This window comes from Eubalaena glacialis, chromosome 2, assembly GCF_028564815.1.
Source record: "Eubalaena glacialis isolate mEubGla1 chromosome 2, mEubGla1.1.hap2.+ XY, whole genome shotgun sequence".
Taxonomy (NCBI): domain Eukaryota; kingdom Metazoa; phylum Chordata; class Mammalia; order Artiodactyla; family Balaenidae; genus Eubalaena; species Eubalaena glacialis.
This window is the reverse complement of record NC_083717.1, coordinates 160,994,566-161,016,447: the sequence shown is the minus strand read 5'-3', so window position 1 is coordinate 161,016,447 and position 21,882 is coordinate 160,994,566. Positions and strand designations below refer to the sequence as shown.

The 21,882-nt window shown below is 35.5% G+C and overlaps 1 protein-coding gene across 5 annotated transcripts in view; it reads right to left on the bottom strand.

The window, feature by feature from the left end:
* Nucleotides 1-491: 491 nt before the first annotated feature.
* PALS1 (protein associated with LIN7 1, MAGUK p55 family member) overlaps nucleotides 492-21,882 on the bottom strand; it is a 102,324-nt gene continuing 80,933 nt past the window's right edge. For all 5 annotated transcript variants that reach the window (XM_061180936.1, XM_061180934.1, XM_061180938.1 and 2 more), the window contains 6 exons: nucleotides 19,249-19,320; nucleotides 18,817-18,888; nucleotides 16,345-16,512; nucleotides 15,105-15,307; nucleotides 13,295-13,405; nucleotides 492-3,524 (listed from right to left, as the gene is read on the bottom strand). In XM_061180936.1, coding sequence (XP_061036919.1) covers nucleotides 3,348-3,524; nucleotides 13,295-13,405; nucleotides 15,105-15,307; nucleotides 16,345-16,512; nucleotides 18,817-18,888; nucleotides 19,249-19,320 — 803 coding nt within the window. In that variant the 3' untranslated portion in view covers nucleotides 492-3,347. The remainder of the gene's footprint in view (nucleotides 3,525-13,294; nucleotides 13,406-15,104; nucleotides 15,308-16,344; nucleotides 16,513-18,816; nucleotides 18,889-19,248; nucleotides 19,321-21,882) is intronic.

Genomic DNA, 21,882 nt, shown 5'->3' with positions numbered 1-21,882 from the left:
TAGCAGGTGTGTGTATGTGTAACAACAAACACTTTCTGGTACATGATTTGGCCTCCTTTGCGAGATACAGAGTAGGTATTATAGAAAAAGGGGAGGGATGAAGAATGGAGAATGAAAGTATGTTTGTTATATATATTTGTCAACAACTCATCCTATCCTCAGTGTTCTCAAATCGGTGGTTGCATATAGTGGAATTCGCCTGAGTATTACATACCTTCTTCCCCAGAAAACTAGTTCTAGAGTACACAGCTTTAAGTTGTCTATCTTTAATACAGTTTAAACAAACAATTAAGGAAACAGAACCTACATTTGTGCCGGTAGGGGGCACTCCCCCACTGTGAAGAATAAATTAAAATGTATTTGTGTTTCACCCAGAGGTTCCAATGGACTTGATTCTGGCAAAACTTGAAGACAAGGGTGGGTCATTTTAGATGTGTTGAAACCTTGAATGGCAGAGGATATAAACACAGCAAGAGAAAGTATTCAGTGACTTTTTAAATTTGAAATATAATTTTACTTTTTATTTTTACATTACAATGTGCAGTGTTACATCTCAAAACAACAGAGTGCAGATACAGGCAGGGTAAGAGTACAAAGGAGGATTAACAATAGATGTCAGAAAGGTTACCTTTATTAAGGCTAAATCCCTGGTTTAAATTTTCCACACACATTCACAGAATTACATTCAAATTATTCCATAGGCCATGAGAAAAGGAAAAAAAAAAATCCAGACATTAGATTTTCACAGAAAGCAAATCTGGATTAATCTAAACACTATTCTCCTTTCTGTTTGTTCTGACTTAAGGAAATTTAGTAAAGGAAGATTATTTCCTTATTTGAATTAATGTGCATTTCATTAGCGATTGGTATCATTCCTATAAGTGGTTAAGACCTCCCCCCACACTGGGGTCTCCAATCAGAACCACAGAGGGACAGGAAATGGAATTGGCCAGAGCGGTGTAGAGCACAACTAGGTGGAGAGCAAGTCTTTTTTCTATTTTCTTTCAAGGAAGTCAGCAACAACTCAGTTTTCACTTTGTAGGGACTATGTTGAATATCAGCACATCCATATCACCAGGATTGAGGAAAGTTGGGATATAAACATTTCTATCTCTCTACCACTGCTGATGAGGAAGGAGAAAATTATATAGGACTTAACTGATCCCCAAAATACCTCATCAGCTTAGATTTTTAAGAAGTATACTACAGCACAGCATGTGCCTCGGTAGGGGACTTGGACTTGCTTGTTAAACCCATGCCTGAGTCTGCATAGCACATGGCCCTAGAGTCGGCCCTGTGGTCTACAGGTAACTCAGGGACTAGCACAGCAGCCACTTACTGACACCACCTGAAATCTCATTCTAACTTGACTCAAACTGCAAACATTTTAGATCTTAGGGTTGAGAATAGTTGTCACTTATGATAAGCAGCTCACAAAACTCCACTGTCTACCACAGACTACCTTTCATTCCTAAAGAGAAAGTAAATTGGAAAACTGAAAAGATTAAGTACTTACAGTGCCTTGTTTTCAGTGCTGAAAATCACTGTGACCTTTGCATTTTCCTGCCATAAACTGGAGTGTTTCAGACCTGAAGAGACAGTATGTATGGCATTCCTTCCCTCAACCTAGGAATGTTACTTTCTTCCTAAGGAACATTATCTTGAAAGTATTTCCACACAAGATATATTCCACAGCCAACTTTGAGGCCATGTGAATTTCAACAGAAAAAGGCAGCATATAAACTGTCTACAATTTGTTCAAATAATATTATGCAAAGGAGAAAAACTCAAGTATGTACATGACACTGAGACAAACTACTCATTAAAAACAGTTGCTTATGTTAAATTAAGTGACAATTCAGTATTATTCCAGTGTTTAGCTTTGGGAACAGGAATTGTTGTAGCTAAAGTCACCATATAAATAAAATCAAGACATTCACATTTGAGGTTGTTCGTCACATATCACACCATCCCTTAAGCCTTGAAAATACTGCAAATTAACTTCCATGCCAATTACAGAAGTTGAATTTTAAAGCTACAAGCTATAGAGACAGTATGAAAGTTTCATTAGCTTAAATGTTTTATGATTTAGCTTGTTGCATTCTGATCATAAGAGGCAGACCTTATCAGGATAAAAACCTATTTCTATATGCTTAACTTTTCCCCTGCAATGTTCTTTTCCTAAAATGTTCAAATGACTTTCAGGTCATCCTTTCCTTCTGATCTCAAAGTCAATTGTCATATCATTTCCCTCATATAATTTTATTCCAATGCTGAACAATTGTAATCAATGACCATTTGTCAATCTATTAAATATTAGTATACAGTACAGCAACTATATTGATCACAGAATTCCAGTTTATTACCTACATATATAGCACAGTCATCAAATTATACTGTGCTCATACATAAAAATGAAAAAACTGTCAAATGTGCTATGTCCTTTTATGCATGTAAAAAACTATTTGCATCATGAGGAAGAAACTTAACAGTCAACACAGTTTATATGAATATCTGCCATTCATAAAAATGTAACTTATACATTCTATTGTACTATGCAGATCAGGAAAAGGAAGTAAAAGTTACCCAATCAGTTGCAACGATTAAAGAAAAAAATTCAGAAAATCATTATACCTTTAAAAAGATCAGCATATGTTGTATATGTTTTAGATCAGAGTCTAAACAGGTGTGGCCTTTGCATAAACCTTTCACGTGTGCAGTTAAGTCTGATCCACAAGTTTGAGCTAAAAAATTGGTGCTTCTAACAATGTTTTTAAGAATTAAAAGATATACAAATGAATTCAAGCCTAACAGAGTAGCTCCAGACCAAAGTGGCACCATTTTTTTAAAAGTAGTTCTGATGACTAACCAAATACTATTGTCTTGCCCAGTGCACAGAAGCACAGTTTCCCTTCACCCACAAATTCCCATGAAGTCATTTAAGTTAACTGTTAAATAACATCAATATTTATTACTATGTGAGACATGGACCATTGTGTATACACACACAAGTTTTTCATGGAAATATGACTAGGCAGAAAAGATTTGGTTAGGTGAAAACAGAATTAAAAGGTTTTTATGTGGATAAAATGGAACTGCTCTGTTGACAACTTCCATTTAAAATCCCCAAATGAGGCAAGAACCTCTAAAGCCATGTACAGAGAATAAAGAATGCTGTTAATGAATTGCCTAAGGGGATTTTCTTCTCACTAGTTCAAGATCTAAGAACAGGTCTACAATTTATACTGCCTGCCACCTTCTCAGAGACTTGCTCAAGTATCAGGGCTATCTTCCTATTGGCAGTTTGCCAGATCAAGTCCAATCATGCCACAGAATGGATGTTTCCTTCACCTCAGCCAAGTGGATGGCACCCACTGAGGTTCAGTATCAAGTTTGTTAATCAACCTAAGCAATTCCTGATAGGCTTTATCAAGATCCGAGTTCACAATTGCTGTGTCAAAGTAGTGGCCATTGTTCTGCTCCATCTCTCTAGTCTTCTCAATGATTTCTCTCAACTCTTCAGGCTGCAAAGAGAAGATAAAAATTATGAGGTAATCCATTCCTTACCAAAATATACAATGAGTCAGAGATGGCTGAAGAACAAGAAATGGCCTTAACGCTGCTTTCCTTCTGTCTCTCAAAATACTCAGCCTCCAGTGTTCAACCCAACCCTGTCATGGCCACAGGGATTTCCTTCGCTCCGGCATCTTCAGCACTCACACTGCGAACCATTTGCAACTCAATATAACCTGTTTATACTGCTATTTAGGTTTTTATATATTTCTGTCTTATCCACAAGACTAGAGGCTTCAAGAGCACAGACTGTTGCTTTGAATTCCCTACAGACGTTCGTTTTCAAACATTTTAGGGCACCATAACCTCTTCCTAAAAATAACATCTTCTGTAACAGAGTGAACCTTTCTGGCAGGACCTTAAGTGCCACCTGCTCTTGGCTCTTATAAAGAACCCCTGCCCTCTATATCTGTTGCAGAGTTAAAAAGAGTAAACATCATGAGAAAAGGATCAACAGAATGGGTATCTTTTTCTATGAAAACACTGCTGGGAAATCCAAGATTTTAATAATCTAATATATTTTTTTGGGGAAATAGCTTTTAAAATTGCTTCTCTACTTTCAATACACAAAGGAGGTCTTCCAGATGCAAAAACAAGTATCCTAAGAAGAGTTTGGGAAGCCATATAGGGCAGGCTACTTTAAAATAATGCGTAAAGGAAACAGCTGTTTCACAGATAAGCAGATGGCAAGGTTATATGCAAAACTTATCGAGAACCTTCTGATAATCAGGCACATGTGTCCAAGAAAGTGAAACTGCCCCCAAATCACCCCTGTCAATGAAGAGAACTAATTAAATGTCCATATGTCTCAGACATAAAGGCCATACATCAATACTATATTGGACCCACAATACCAAACAATTTGTATCGTTCAACTGGTTGAACTTTTTTAACAAAAGGAAAACATACTAAAAATATGACAGCTCTGGCTTGTCCTGAGTCAGTTTCTTGTGTGGCCCTCTAATTTTCTTTCTGGAATGTTGTGCATCTGGCTCTGGTACACAGAATCCTTTGTTTCCCAGCAGGGACTCTACTACACCACTGTAACTGAACATACTGTGACATTCTGGTTAAAACTTATGTCTACTCAAAGCTCAAGATTATTGAAAGAACATTCTAGAACTCAAAGTAGAATCTAAACCTTGTGTTACTAGATTTGAAATACAAATGTTAAGCCCCACATCTTACATAGATTCACATGAACATCTAATCCACCTAGTTTTTCTGTATCAAATTTAAGTATTCATCTTTTGCCAAAATGACTTATTTACTTGGTAGTTTATGTTTTAATTTTTCAAATTACAATTCATGACGAAATTGAAACAAAATGTTTTTGCTCATATATCTTTGGCCTGAAAAAATTATCTATAGGCAAAACTGACCATAACAGTTCATACTATTAGTTTACCACTCTCAAGCCCCCATTACAGCAGCAAAGATTCACAGTACAATGAAATAACTGATTATTTAAATTTTGCATTTGGTGAGGAACACCATCACTTTCTTAGTTAGCACTATCTCATAGAGTTAAAATTGAGAATTTGTTTTTACTCAACACTTCTATTGTGTGATAAAACACTATTAAATACCAAAGGATATAAAACATAAAAGGCAATCATATACACCACCCTTTACCCAAGAGCTGCAAAATACACATTCTTACTGGTGTGCAGGAACATGCACCAAGATAGAACAGATACTGGGTCATAAAATAAGACTCAACAAGATTTGAAAGACTGACATCTTACAGAGTATGTTCTCTTACCACAATGGAATTGTAAATCAATAAAATATTTTATAAATCTCCAATAGATGGAAATTAGATACTTCTAAATAACCCATGGGTTAAAGAAAATGACAGCGGAAACTAGAAAATATTTCTAACAAAATGGTAATGAAAAATATAACCTTAATTTGTAGGATGCAACTAAAGAACTACTTAGAAGGAAATTTATAACTTTATATTAGAAAAGAAGAAAGGTTTAAAAATCATCTAAATTTTCTTCAGACACTAGAGCAAGTGCAAATTAAAGCCAAAGTAAGTATAAGGAAAGAATAAAAATAAGTCAATTAAATGGAAAATAGTCAAACAATAAAGAAAATTAAGAAAAAAGTCTCCCAACTTATTTCTTTTTCTAAAGTGTTTTGGTTATTCTTTAAAATTTCCATACAAATTTTAAAATAATCTTTTCAATTTCCAGAGAAAAGCCCACTGGGATTTATTTTGCCCAGATAACAGGTTTCTTGAGATATAATTCATTTACAATTCACCCATTTAATGGTGAACTGGAAGCAATTCAATGGGGGATTCATACAATTTACCCACTTAAAATGTACAATTCAATAGTTTTTAGTATAGTCACAGAGGAGTTGTGCAATCAACACCACAATCAATTTCAAAACATTTTCATCACCCTCCATTCCCCCTCGCCCCCCTCCCTCCAAAACCCCACAGTCATTAGCAGCCACTCTCCATTTTCTCCCAACCCCCAGCCCTAGGAAACCACTAATCTACTTCAGGTCTCTATAGATTTGCTTATTCTGGACATTCCAAATAATGGAATCATACAAAATATGGTCTTTTGTGACTGGGTTCTTTTACTTATGTTTTCAAGGTTCATCCATGTTGTTCCATGTATCAGTACTTCATTCCTTTTAATGACCATTTTTCGAGAAAAGATAAAGCTACAGTAATCAAGACAATGTGATTTAGCATAAATACAGAATAGAGTCCAGAAATAATCCTTCCCCGCTACGTATTTGGTCAAGTCATTTTTGACAAAGATGCCAATGTAATTCAATGGGAAAAAAGGATAGCCTTTTTCAAGAAATGATACTAAAGCAATTGGATAGCCATGTGTGATTAAAAAAAAACAAACCCTTACCTCACACTAAAATAAAGATTAATTTGAGATAGATTATAGACCTTAAAGGGAAAACTAATACAAGAAAGCTTTTAGAAGAAAATACAGAATAAATCTTTATAATCTTGGAGTAGGCAAATTTTTTCGGACAATACACAAAACTCATTAACCATAAGAAAAATGAAAAAAATTATGCAGTTGACCCTTGAACAACACAGGTTTGAACTGTGTATACAGAGATGTTTTTCAATAAATACAGTTCTGCATGATCCGTGGTTGGTTGAATCTGAAGACATGAAACTGTGGATATGGAAGGCCAAGTATGGGACTTAAGCATCCTCCATTTTGGTATCGCAGCAGGTCCTGGAACCAATCTCCCATGGATACCAAGGGACAGAGGTACTTCATTAAAAACAATTCTGATCTTCAAAAAAAATGTTTTTAAATTACAAAGACTTTGAAAAAATATTTATATCCAGAATATATAAAGAATTTTTACAACTCAACAAGAAAACAACTCAATTAAAAAAAATAAAACTTGAGACATTTCACAAAAGAATTTGTTCAAATGACTACATGAAAAGATGCTATCATTAGTCATCAGGAAAATGCAAATGAAAACCACAATGGCAACACTTCACACCTATTAGAATGACTAAAAAGTTGTTACAAAACAACAACAGCAAAAGTTGGTAAGGATGTAGAGCAAATGGAACCAAAGTGAGAGTGTAAAAAGGAAAACTGTTTATAAAATAGTTTTGAACTTTTTATACACTTAAAACATACACTTATCATTTGATCCAGCAATTCAAGAAAAATGAAAACATATGTCCACCAAAAAACTATGAATGTTTAGAGCTGCTTTAGTCACTAGCTCAAAATTGGAAACAACCCTAATGGTTTTTAACTGGTGAATGGACAAACTGTGATATATTTAGATCATGGTACACAACTCAGCAATAAGATATGAACTACTGTTAGATGCAACATAGATGAATCTTGAAAACATTATGCTTATCAAAAGCTAGATACAGGACTTCCTTGGTGGCGCAGTGGTTAAGAATCTGCCTGCCAATGCAGGGGACACGGGTTCGAGCCCTGGTCCGGGAAGATCCCACATGCCACAGAGCAACTAAGCCCATGCGCCACAACTGCTGAGCCTGCTCTCTAGAGCCCGCGAGCCACAGCTACTGAGCCCACGTGCCACAGCTGCTGAAGCCCTCGCGCCTAGAGCCCGTGCTCCGCAACAAGAGAAGCCACCGCAACGAGAAGCCCACACACCTCAACAAAGAGTGGCCCCCCCTCACTGCAACTAGAGAAAGCCCGCGTGCAGCAACGAAGACCCAACACAGCCAAAAATAAATAATAAATAAATAAATTTATTTTTAAAAAAAGCTAGATACAAACTTAAACTTACTTATAAATAGTTATAAACTTAAACTTATAAATGGTTTCCATTTATATGAACTTCCAGAACAGACAAATCTATAGTGACAGAAAGTAGGTAAGTGGTTACCTAGGAAAGAGTGGAGGGGTATTAACTTCAAAGGGGCATGAGAGAACTTTTCTAGAGTGATGAAAATGTTCTAAATGTTGATTGGCATGGTGGTTTCACAGGTATACATTTTGCCAAAACTCACTAAATTATACAATTAAAATTCATGCATGTAATCTCAATAAAGTTAATTTTTTTAAATTAGAAAACTATAATTAGAAAATCAAGCACATTGTATACTGCTAAAACACTGTGGTAACTGATTAAGTTCCCGCTTTAAAAACATGTATATATTTGACCCTTGAACAACACAGGTTTGAAATGCACAGTCCACTTGTACACAGATTTTTTTCAATAGTTAATACTACAGTACTACACTATCTGCAGTTGGTTGAATCTGAGGATGTGGAACTGCAGATATGGAGGGCCAACTATAAGTTACACACAGATTTTCAACTGTGTGGAGGTTTTGGTGCCCAAACCCCACATTGTTCAAGGGTCAACTGCTAATAGGTATTCTTTCTAGAACTCACTCAATCTGAATTAAAAATAAAGTAGGGAAAAATATTAAAAATATTAAATATTACAATTAAATATTAAAATATCAAAAATAAAATAGGTAAAAAAATTCCATGAGAGCACTAGCAGAGATCATCAACCAAAAGAAAGTTGCTTAACATGTTTTGGAATGGCATGTGGCCCTTGGCATGGTATCAAATTCTTGCTGGAGAAGAAAAACCTAACAAAAAATAAGTGTGCATGTCAGAAAATAGAAAATTAGGTTGAACAAGTAAAATGGATCCATTTTGGTCCTTTATGTGCATCCCTCTCCTGGAACCACTACAGTATTTCTGGTCTACCAAAGTAGTTAACTGGGCACCAAGTTTCATAGACTATCCATCTAGTTTTCCTTATTATATGTGATCCTCCTCAAGAACAGCCAGCAACCATGTCTCATATTTCTTTTTTTTTTGAATTTTATTTTAGTTTTTTAATACAGCAGGTTCTTATTAGTTATCTATTTTATACATATTAGTGTCTATATGTCAATCCCAATCTCCCCATTCATCCCACCACCACCACCTCCCCCGCTTTATGTCTCAGATTTCTTTTGTATCATCTCAAGTGCTTAGGACAGCAGATACTCTGACCCCACTTATTTATGAACTTGCACTTGTGTTACAAAAATGAAAAAGGAGTGAAACACTACTTTAACCAGCTGGCCTACTTAGCCTAAACAAAGCAACCAGAATTATGCTCAACACAAAGGATGGGAAAGTCCCTGATGTCGAAGACACTGAAAAATACCACCTTCACATATAGACTGAATAACAAATGTTAAGTAGACCCAGAACAGAAAAAGATACCTTGGGGAGGAAGAAGGAGGGCTGGTGGGTGTGGTGAACAGTCAAGAATCAAAGACTTTTGAGGAGATTTTAGGGAGGAGTATTATTATGTGTTTTTATGGCTTTTAAGGAGATTTAAAGGCATAGCAAATGAAATGGGATCTAAGTGATTCCTTTGTAAAATAGAAATTTTTAGGAAATCAGCAAAAAACAAGGAAGAGTATTTGTTACTTTGATATAGCATGTCACTTGACGGTTTTCGTTTCATACATTTAAATAAAATGTCAATGCTTTCTGATTAATATATCAATATATTATCATTTAATTTTTAGTACTGTTTGGTATAATATGGACTACCTCAACCACATCCAGCATCTAAAATAATTAGCCGCCTGGGGCCTAGAGTCCTGGGCGGCCGCTGAGAGGGCCTTCCTGGCCTGTCGGTGCCTGTGGGCTGCTGCAGGCTTCTCCTGGGCGTCCAGTCCTGGTTGGCTGCGTGTGGTGGCCTGCAGGGCTTTGAGTGGGCAGGGGCCTACACCAGCGATAGCCTTAGAGGGAGGAGAACTCGTCAGGGACGACACTGTGAGGGTTAATTTGGGAAGTGATGGTTAAAGCTTCTGGCTTTAGACTCCTTATTTATGTTGTTAATTTTGATGGGGGTAGAGATGGAAGCTGGTCCCGTTAACAATGAGTTCTCAGTCTGGAGAGGAAAACAAATCAAGGTGAACTGAAGAAAATGAGTCTTTCGCTAAAGGAGATAGAAGATGGGGAAGATAGATGTCAGAAGATAATGACAACGGCAGCAGAGATGAGGCTGTCGTCCCTAAGAATGGTAGGAAGGGTTGCTACTGCTCCAGGAAATAAAAACGAAAAAAAATTTCTGGCTCCTGTGTTTGCTGAGAAATTAATATCACCACACAGGAAGGGAGCCACAGGGGCCAATTTGCCAAAAGACAGGAGGAGTGCCAAGCTCAAGGACCATGAGAAGAGACATGAGAACTCCGAGGAGGATGAAGAGCCTATGAAGAAAGCACCTGATAAACAGAAGAAGGAAATGACCAAACAGAAGGCTTCCACTGAAACCAAAAAACAGAAATTAGAAGGAGATTTGGTTAGTGAATTTTAAATCTGCTGATGACCAGGAAAAAGCCCCGGAACTTAGTGAAACAAAGCTCCTTGGATATGAAATTAAATTGAAGAAACAAAAGGGAAAGGAAACAAAGATCGAAATGCCAAAACACTTTTGATCAAGAACCTGCCTGACAAAGTCACTCAGCATGAATTAATAGAAGTGTTTTAGGATGCTTTTCAAATCAGATTGGTGAGCAAGGATAGGATGAGTGAAAGGATCGCCTATATTGACTTCAAGTCACAGGCCGATGCACAGCGAGCCTTGGAAGAGAAGCAAGGAACAGAGATCGGTGGGCTTGCTGTAGTTCTGGACCTTGTCGGAGAAAAAAGCCAAGGCCAAGATGAAAGAGATGGAAAAAAGAGCACTTGGAGAATGGGAAAACGAAAGAACAAGAAAGCCATGCATTTCAAGAAAAATGTGAGAGAGCTTATTTCTTTGTGGAGGTAAAAAATGTTCCTACATGTTTAATATGCAAACAAAGTCTGTCTGTGTCGAGAGAATGTAACCTAAAACACCATTATGAAAGCAACCATCATAGGAACCACGATGCATTTACAGAAAAGATGTGTGACAGAAAATTCAACGAACTGAAAAAAAGACTGAAATTTCAACATGATTTGCTTTTGAACGTGAATAAAATAAGTGATGCTGCCATGAAATGTGGTTATGTATTAAGCGAGAAAATTGCCTGGTCAGCAAAACCTCTTGCAGATGGCGAGTTTATCAAAGACTGTCTGTTGAGTGCAGCAGAAATCATGTGCCCTGAACAGAGACAAGCATTTGCCAACATAAGACTAACTGGTAATGTTGTTGCCCAGCATGTTAACAATACGACTGAGAACTTGCAGGACAAGTTGCAAGAAAAAGCTGAATCATTTGTGGCTTCTTTCCATTGTAGCTCAGGAAGGCGTGGATGGAAATAACGCCCCCCACGTAGCTGTATTTATTCATGGTGTCAATGAAACTTTTGATGTGACTGAAGAACTTCTGGACGTGGTTCCCATAACAGGTACAACATCAGGAAATAGTTTTACGTGATGAGAAAAGTCTTAAAAAATTTAACGTGGACTGGTCAAAGTTGGCAAGTATTAGCACAGATGGTGACTCTGTGATGGTTAGTGTTAAAGAACTAGTTACAAAACTGAAATCTAAAGTGTCAGGGCTTTGCCAAGACAAGGAACTTAAGTCTCTGCACGGTCTCATTCTCCAGGAGTCACTTTGTGCTAAAAGATTAAAAATGGATCACGTCATGGACATAGTTTATACCATAACCCGGATACACTCCCATGGCTCGGACCACAGAAATCGGTGCTTTGTTTAATCAGTTAGACGCACAATATGGAAACATGTTCTGCTCTATGGAACTTAAGTGGCTGAATTGTGGTGTGGTCCTAAGGCAGCTTTTTGAACAGTTGGAGGAAATTGACTTTTTCATGTCTTCTAGAGGAAAATCTGTGCCTCAGCTTCCGAGCAAAGATTGGGTCAGAGACTTAACCTTTTTGGTTGACATTATTATAACATATCTAAACATGTTGGCTATTTCTCTGCAAAGGCGTTCACAAGTGGTGACACAAATGTATGATTCAGTTGGCTCATTCCTAGTGAAACTGGGTCTTCGGGAGACTCATTTGGGAAGGAACAATCTGGCCCACTTTCCTACGATGAAATTAGTTTTTGAAAATGAAAATGACAGCCTGAACTACATTCCCCAAATTAAAGAGTTGAAGACTCAATTCCAAAAAAGGTTCTCTGACTTTTCCAACTTTATGAGACTGAACTAATATTGTTCAGTTCTCCTTTCTCAATTAGTATTAATAATGTGAATAAAGAGCTACAAATGGAAGTTACTGAATTGCAGGTCAACACTATACTGAAAGCCAAATATGATGATGTTGGAATCCCAGAATTCTACAGATATCTTGGGAGTGGTTACCCTAAATATAAAAACCATTATGCAAAGATTCTGTCCATGTTTGGAAGTACTTATGTTTGTGAGTAGCTATTTTCTGCTATGAAACTAAAGAAAACTAAGTGTTGCTCAAAGTTAAAGGATTCAAAGATGAATTCTCTGCTGCATGTTGCAACACAAGATTCACAACCTCATGCTGATTGATATCTTGGGGCATACAAAAGGAATGCCAGATTTTGAATTTCAAATCTGAGGAGTAATACATTATGGAACTTTGAATAATTATTTCTATTTCCAAATTATATTTTTTCAATGCCAAATTTAAAGTACAATCTCTGGCATCATATGTTTGTACCTTATAACATATAAAATAAAATTTGACTATATTCTGGCAAAAAAAATAATAATGACTAAAAACATTTTTCCATTTCAGATCATACAAAAAGATCAAAGGCAGAAGACAAACAGAACATAAAATTTCAATGAGAAAAAAGAAGAGAAAAGCAAGAGGACTCAAGTTTGGCTCCTTGCATATGTGGACTATCTGCAGATAAAAGTGGGTAATCCCTAAGAATCTGCTGAGAATATTTGGTGTGGGGGGAGGGTGTTACCTAATCCTTGTTAGAAATAACATAGATCTGTGTGAAGAAGTTTAAGGAAGTTTTAAGAAATGCCAAAGATGTATGTATTACTGTATGTATATTATGGTAGTAATACATAAAAATGTGTGTATTACTACCATACATTTGGAGTGATAATAGGGAATGTATGCGGAACAAGAGAAGCCCCCTGCTTTGGAGAGCTGCTGAAGTCCAACCAAAGGCAACTGTGGCAGTTTTGAGGAAAGTGATATGGCAGAAAGAATAATCAGTTTGAAAGCCTAAGCTGATGTAGTTTTTAAGCACTTTGACATATTAAGCCATGACTGTTTCATGTTACTTTCAATGGAATAGTATGACAGTATAATAACTTTACCTTTGGATTCTTGCCCTCTTTGGCCAATAATGCCCGAAGTCTTTCTTGTGAAGGGGGTGCAATGAAGATAATATATGGTTTCAAGTCTGAGTTCCGGAGAGTCTTCAATGACTGTAAAGAAAAGATAGATTTTAACCATTCAATATAAGAATATATTGTGTACCTATAACACACACAGAATATTGGCTTACTCTTTTTATGTAATGAAATAAAATTAATGAAGAATTACAACTATGTGATGATAAAATACCCTGCTAATAAGATCACACACAGATGAAAATAACCATATTAAAAATCCATTTTGAAGGAATTACAAATGAGCAGTCACCTTACCATGTGCCAGGGTCTAAATGCAAAAAGAATCAGAGAAAAACTTCACATACACATACAAAAGAAAATTCTGGAAAAGCACATCCAAGAAGAAAAAGCATACTGTCTGAAATAAGAGACTGTGGTTTTCACCTTGCCTTTGCATCAATGTATATCCCTAAATTGAAGCACTCTACAAAAATGGGGATTAGAGGGACATGTCCTTTTCTATATTAAAAACAGTAATTAAGACAATATGCTTAACTACTCTAAGTTCTCTGGTAAATCTGTTAGCCAAAATAATATAAAGAATTCTGAAGGAATTTAGTAAAAACATCAATGCTTCTCGTAAGTCTGATATTTATAATTGAAACAGCAGAGACTAATAAGCTCTTTTGTTCACTAAAAAATAAAGAAAACCTAATTACTATTTCAGGAAAGCCATTTTGGAGTCAATTCTCTCTCTCTCTCTCTTTTTTTTTTTTTAATAAATTTATTTATCTTTGGCTGCGTTGGGTCTTTGTTGCTGTGTGCGGGCTTTCTCTAGTTGTGGTGAGCGGCAGGGGGCTACTCTTCGTTGTGGTGTGTGGGCTTCTCATTGCGGTGGCTTCTCTTGTTGCGGAGCACGGGCTCTAGGCACATGGGCTTCAGTAGTTGTGACACACGGGCTCAGCAGTTGTGGTTCACAGGCTCTAGAGCGCAGGCTCGGTAGTTGTGGTGCACGGGCTTAGTTGCTCCGCGGCATGTGGGATCGTCCCAAACCAGGGCTTGAACACGTGTCCCCTGTACTGGCAGGTGGATTCTTAACCCCTGCGCCACCAGGGAAGTCCCTCAATTCTCTTTCGTATACATCTCTTTAATGACCACTGCCTATGTCTCGTGAGTTGACATACACAGTAGGTTCCACCACATTAAGGAAAGTTTTATGCTAAAGCTGTACAATGTAGAAAAAGAAAAAAAAAAACACAACAAACACAATTTAAAAATCCCAAATTTCTAAAATTATTTTATTTTTAATGGAAATCTAAAACGCAACTGTTACTAATTTTTGAAGGTTTTCTTTTGTATGACAGATAATTGGACATTTCGTTAGATACAACCCAGCACTCATTATGATATTTGCTAATACTTGAACTATGTCATTTAAAACCATAAAAATGACCTCTAATTATCCTAATTTTTCTCATGTAAGAATCAGGAAAGGGAAATTCTTTTATAACCTTTAAAATACTAAAGTACTATACCAGCACTACAGTTACTGTATTTTAAGTTTCACAAAACATGTACATGTACATATATGTAAGTATGGAATATATGTATTTTCCCCTCAGAGGAAACTGAAAGAGATTTAGCAACTTAAATTCGTAGGGAATCAGTGTGAAAAAACTGTATGAGAACTTAATTAGGTCCTGTGGTTCTTGGACTAAAATACAGTTTCCACTAAAAATTACTCTGTGAAAAATGTCCTCAAGTTCAACACCCTAAACCAAAATAGTTTTACCTGTGTACGAAGACTTAAAAGACATATTTTGCCCGAGTTGATCACTTGTCGTACAGAATCTATGCTGGTTCCATACAAATTTTTCTCAAATTCACCATGCTCAATGAACTTTCCAGCTGCTACGTCTGCCTCAAATGCCTGCCGTGAAACAAAGTGGTAATCTCTACCGGCTACTTCATGGTCTCGCCGACTCCGAGTTGTATCTAGGCAAACAAAATCAGGTAAAAATAATGGACGTGGATCAGAGTAAGGATGAGGGATAATTCTGCTAGTCAGAAAAAATGTTTATTTTGTAATACAAACTAAAAAATAATGAATTAAGGAAATGTTAGACCCCCATGTGTTTAACATTGACTGGTTTTATTTCTAGATTGAGAAATGCACAAAACTGTGTTTTTAGTATCTTAATAACCGTTACATTTAATATGTTTTATGCTTACACTCCAAATTACTTCATCTTGCATTTCATTTAAAATACTATCACTCTGGGGACTTCCCTGGTGGCGCAGTGGTTAAGAATCTGCTTGCCAATGCAGGGGACACGGATTTGAGCCCTGGTCTGGGAAGATCCCACGTGCCGTGGAGCAACTAAGCCCATGCGCCACAACCTACTGAGCCTGCACTCTAGAGCCCGCAAGCCACAACTACTGAGCCCGTGTGCCACAACTACTGAAGCCCACGTGCCTAGAGACCGTGTTCTGCAACAAGAGAAGCCACCGCAATGAGAAGCCCACGCACTGCAACAAAGAGTAGTCCCTACTTGCTGCAACTAGAGAAAGCCCACGCGCAGCAACGAAGACCCAACGCAGCCAAAAATAAATAAATAAATTTAAAAAGTAAAATAAAATACTATCACTCAGTTTTTCCATAAGATTAGGTACTATACAATCTTTAAACAGAACTTCTGTATTCAGAAATTAGGTCTAAATTAGGTCTAAATTTCTATCTTCTGCATCAGTTAAAAAAACCAGGAGCTGATTCCATACTGAGCAGGGCATTGTAAGATGCCCAAATTGAAATTCATTTAGAAAGTAATTAGTACCATACTCTTAGGAAAAATGTATATTTATCAAGAGTGACTATCTTTAATAGCAAATTCTCAAAAGATTTGGTTAAAACAAAGTTCCTCTTTCTTGGACAACACTCTTTTGATGAAATGGGTGAAAAACTTCCCTACACAGTTAGGTTCTAAGGTGGTAAGCTGAAAAGCACAGGAAAATGGGAATGCATCCAAACTTACGAGGAACTGCAGATGCAAAGCGGTCTTTCTCTTTGTTCATGAGCCTCTGACGCAATTCATTCTGGCCACAGTTCTGTGGACCAATCAAAATGATAGGTCTTTTCCTATTTGCTGGCTGATGATAAAGTGACATTTCCTCATAAGTTAAGATCTCTTCATTGTCATAATCTTTGAAAAAGAAAAAGTTAAGCCCTTCAGACGGAATTATTGCCATGTAATAAAGATATACTCATAGATCTTTCAAAAAATTGAAAAAAAGCACAAGTTATTATCATTAAAAATGCTTAACTTTGGGGATCAAGATAGTAATAACCAGGTAGCATTATATCATGAGTATTTTCCCATGTCATTATATCCTTGCCAGGATTATGAAAATAAATCAAATAATATATTAATCCTTCTAGAAATGTTTATTGCTTCTCGTTTCATACTGTGTTTGAATGTTTAATACAATATAACTATACTGATTCATATAAAATAGCTAGTTTGCAGCCAATACTTTGACAGAGGATGAGGCACCAAGGGATAAACTAATGAGAATAATATCTGTCATTTTTGTAAAATGGGGATACTAATATTTTAATTAGAGGGTTGGTTTAAGGAGAAGACAATGTATATGCTGAAAACAATACCTGGCATAGACAAACATTTACAAATAGTGCTGCAACTAGTGTTATCAGAGAAAGCTGGAATACTTTTCTGTGATCATATAACTTGAAAACACAGCATATCTATGCTATCCAACTTTCTACACTTATGTTTATTTTATTCTGGAATACTAATACTAACCTGAGATCATGATTCAAGAAGAGGTATAAATTATAACAGGTGGGGTAACATTCCTAAAGCCCATAATCCAGATGAAATCAGAGCTATCAAGTGGTAAGAACAAAGGCAGACAGCTAGCGACCTGCTATCTTCTCAATCATATTACTTCACCTAACTGGGTAAGAGTAGTATCAGATGTGTAGTCAGACCGTCAGCTATAAGTTCCATGGGGGCAGGGGACCATCTTAATCTTGTCAGTGCTTAGCACAGGGCACAGAGCAGGAACTCAAACTCTAGTTGTTTAAACTCCAACTCAACCATGTATTAGCTGTAAGAACTTAAGCAGGCCACTTTCATATCTGAACTTGAATTCATTAATCTGTAATCTCAAGGAATTTATTTTGAGAACTAAATGGATGAAGGTTACTGCCCCTGGAATAGAAGTTATTATACATGATAGTTATTAATAAAAATGTTAATTATGATAACAGCACTATGAACAGAAATGTAATTCCTTCCCTTCTCAAAACGCTTTTCCCTCTGAAAAATCTAAGTTCCTTCTTCTAACATGTACAATCAGACTGTGGAAGCATTTTGACTCACAGACGTAGACGTATTATAATATAACAGCTATTAGAGCTGAACCAGTTAATTTTAGTGTATTTCAAAAGATAAAGAAACAGATATTAATCACTTACCCAGGTATAGAGGAAAAGATTAAAATTCCAATAAATCTTCTTAGCTACATAATCTATCAATTAGCATTAAGGATGTTTATTTTGGGGAAAAAAAATTTATTATAGTAGATGGAATCTCAGGTTTAGTTTTGTATCAAATTTTCCAATAATCTATAACATTTTATTTTCACTAGTTTAATTTACGCCACTTAAGAAATTTTCAAGGTATTGAGAGAATAAAAATAAGCCTTATAAATTGTGTAAGAAGTTAAAGACTTCCTTTGCTTTATTATTTGGCTTGTTTCTAATGCGAATTAAAGAAGGGGTAGCAAATTCTAAAGCCCGTAAGGACCAACCAAGAAGGTAATGAAAGCACTAAATCAGGCTGGGTTTATAAAAAATTGGATGTGGCGGAGCCTGCTGAACTAAGTAGGTGCCCAGTGTAAAGGCAAAAGCTATCATTCAGGTCCAGCAGACCAGTGTCATGTGGGAATATGAGCCCAGTGTTATTAGAGCTTTTGATTTTAAGAGAAGCTACAACTTAAAAATTTTTTAATCTTAACAATAAATTAAAATAGAACAAAAAACTCTCCCGTGTGCCTGACTCAGTAAGCAGGCTCTATGGGATGGGTTGCCTTGGTGACATGAGTTACTGTAGACAAAATGTTCATTTTTTACTTAAAATACAGCTATATTGTTAGAATTTGTTAGAAACATGTATTAATTTTGCAAATAAAGAGTTTAAGTAGGAAAAAATTTATGAGGAAACTATCAATATAACACTGTACATGCTAAATTGTACTATAATTTTTATACCAGTTTTTCTCAGAATTTAAAACTGTGCATTCCTCATAGGATTCCAAAAGAAAATAACTTCTGCTAAATGGCTTTATTAAGCACACATGTTACATTAAGAGGCCAGGACCAGAAATAAAATTCCTTGAAAATATCAATTTAATTTCTTTCAAGTGTTAGATATGGACCTCTTTCGGATATAAATACAACTATATCTGAGAGTGGAACTTACCATCATTTTTATTGGCATTATATAAAACCTTTTTCCTCTTCTTTTTATTTTTCTTTGCACACCATAGTTTTCCTGTTGAGAATCAAAAACATAAGTATAAATGTGGTATTTGTTTCCTTGAATAAAGCTACATATTTCAAATAGAAGAACTCAAATAGTTTTAAATTTAAATTTATAGACACGTGTTACATTGTTCATAGAAGAACTATTTTTCAGAGAAGTAGTTATAATTTTCCATTAATCTCACATCAGAGACAGATAATCTTTAATACTTAAATCCTCTCCTTCCTTTACAGTCCTAAGGTAATCAGTTTTGCTTCTCACATCACTCTTGCCATGAATACATCTTTCTTGACAGTTCTGATACGTAAATCTAAACCTGATTCCAGATGAAGACCCAAGAAACCTCAATGTCAAATATAAGTGTCCAACCTGATTTTTCTGGCTCCTTATCTTCTTCTATGGTTTGCTTCATGGCTTCCCTTTGCTGCTGAAAGCTTTTCCCTAATAAGCAGAAAGGAAAAAGAGTAAAATAGTTAAGTCAAAAGGATAGAAGTATTTTTTTTTAAATCAAGGGACAACACCAGAAGTTAACTCTTCATTTCTATACCCTTCTAAATCCTCCTGCCACCACATGAGAGTATGTCAACTATGATTATAAGCTCCAAACAGTTAAAGTATTAAGTCTCAACCTTGCTCTCAATCAATCCTAGAACATGTATTACTGGACTATATATCATCTATTAAAAAAGATAAATAACAAACCAGTGCTAGAAAATTTAATAGTTCAATTTTTACAAAGTTTTCATTTAGCATCTACTATGTGGAAAGCACTGTGCTGGATGTTACAATGGTTCTGATCATTTGAATTATTGCAAATCAAGCAAATTAATTCTAGGAGTTAACTTTCCAAAATAATATGTAAACATTCACCAGTTTTTGATTCCAAGACACCATTCAACATATTCCCTTGCATTTATCATTTTCAATCCCTCTTTTTCTTTGTATGTATGTATATGCTTTAAAGATTTTTCATTTCTACCTTAAGCTACCCATGATACAAATAAATGAAAAACCTATTATGTTTTTCCTCTCAGGATTAAGATTTTAATATAGGAGGCTTTCAAGGTTTCTGATTTTCATGTTCTTTTCAGACATCTACCTTAGAATCAAATGTATTTTTTTTCTGAAGGATAAAAGTGGTTTTAGTTAGAAAATTCTGAATTAGAGTTCTACTTTTATATTTAATTTTTATATTTAATTCTTTCCATTTCAGGCCAGAGATTCTTAAAAATCAATAAGCAAATTCCATCTATGTTGGGATAATCTGTTGAACTTAGTGCATTTTATAAGAGCACAAGCAAAAACAGTATTGAGTTTGATATATATAAAAAGCATTAAAAGAAATCAAGTTATCTCCAGAGGCTGTACAGATTGTGTTTCTAGATAAAACAAGTAGCTATGACTATAGGGAAATTTTTAAGAGCATTAAATTTTTTAAAAAAGTATTTGACTTCAACAGATTTAGAAAAAAAGAACAAAATAATTTACATATTAAAATGTTTAAAAACATTACAGTAATGTACTGCTATGGCACATTTTTATAGTACACACATATATAGACTGTTTTTGAAATAGAAGCAGACATTAGTGGGAGATGGACATTATAACCTCTTAGAAATCCTTCTGACAGAAAACTGTCAAACTCAAACTAATGTGGGTCTATTTATTTGTCCTATAAAAAGACTTACAAATGATATCATTAAAATTTCCTTGATTTATCTATATATTTTCAGAAACTCAATGTAATCAATCAGTCAATAGATATTAGTTCTAAGTATTTATGGGCTAAAGCTGACATGGTGAAAGATATCAAATTGATATCTGGCACAAGCACTATGAACCATGATGGCTGCCCAGTACCCCAGGATTCTAGAGGAATGTTCCTGTAACTGTTACTGTGAAGAATCAAGGGTATAGTATCATCCTCTGAACTTAATATAAGAAGCCCATTCCTCCTTCCTTGATATATGAGCCAGTATACACAGAATCTCCAGCTTTGGGGTTTTAAAGCAGATGATTTGTGGCTGTGACTTTATTATACACATAATGTATTACTTGTAGTCACATTCATTGTAAGCCAAATTCTATAGCCAAATCTGTTATGCTTAAAATCTTAAGGTTTAATAGGAGGTATAATCCCTAGAAAATGTTATAGGCAAAAGACAAAGTTTGGAAGAGTTTTTTTTTTTTTTAAAAAAAGAGCCTTAGAAGGTCTAATTCAGAAGCACCAGTTCTGGCAGAACTATTTTTAAAAACCACCTATTTATTAATTTAGCAGATACTGCCAAAATTTAAAAGAATAAGTAAGATGTAGTCACTGGCCTAGAAGTTTACAAACTGAGAATATACGGTACAAAGTACTGTAATAGACAATTCCATGTAAGTATTATAAAGTAGGGCACACACACACAGAAAAATACATATTGTTTTAATGTATAATTAAAGTATTAACAGATATGCTTTAAAGTCAAATATGGAAGAGAAGCTTATCTCAGTGCCTTATACAGTGCTGATATAACAGTATTTTTTGAGTGAATAAGCTGATGAATTATCACTTTATTCCCATTTCATCATACTGTAAGTATTCCTTTGCCTTCACTAATATCTTATTATACTTTCCTTGGTTCTGTTTCCCTCATTCCACCATACCCACATCCTGGGAACTGCAGGAACAATTTGTAGGAAAAATTACATCTATACACTTCATTCCATTAAGCATCATCTTCACTCTTTAGAAGAAATATGTTCCCTTAATAATCTTAATGTCCAATGTGAGCTAAAGTTTTATTTTAGTATAGTCTAAATTAGAGAGTTTTCTTCAATGAAAAGTTGGGGGCATCCTATTTCCACCCTAAGATATCTTAGGAGAGATAAATTCAGTAGTCTTACTCTCCTGATTCCTTATAAAGTGATGCATCTTAACAAATTCCTATTTAGATATCAAGTTTGATGCCCCAGTTGATGATAATCTCTTGTTAACAGTATAAGTTTTGTTGCCTTGAT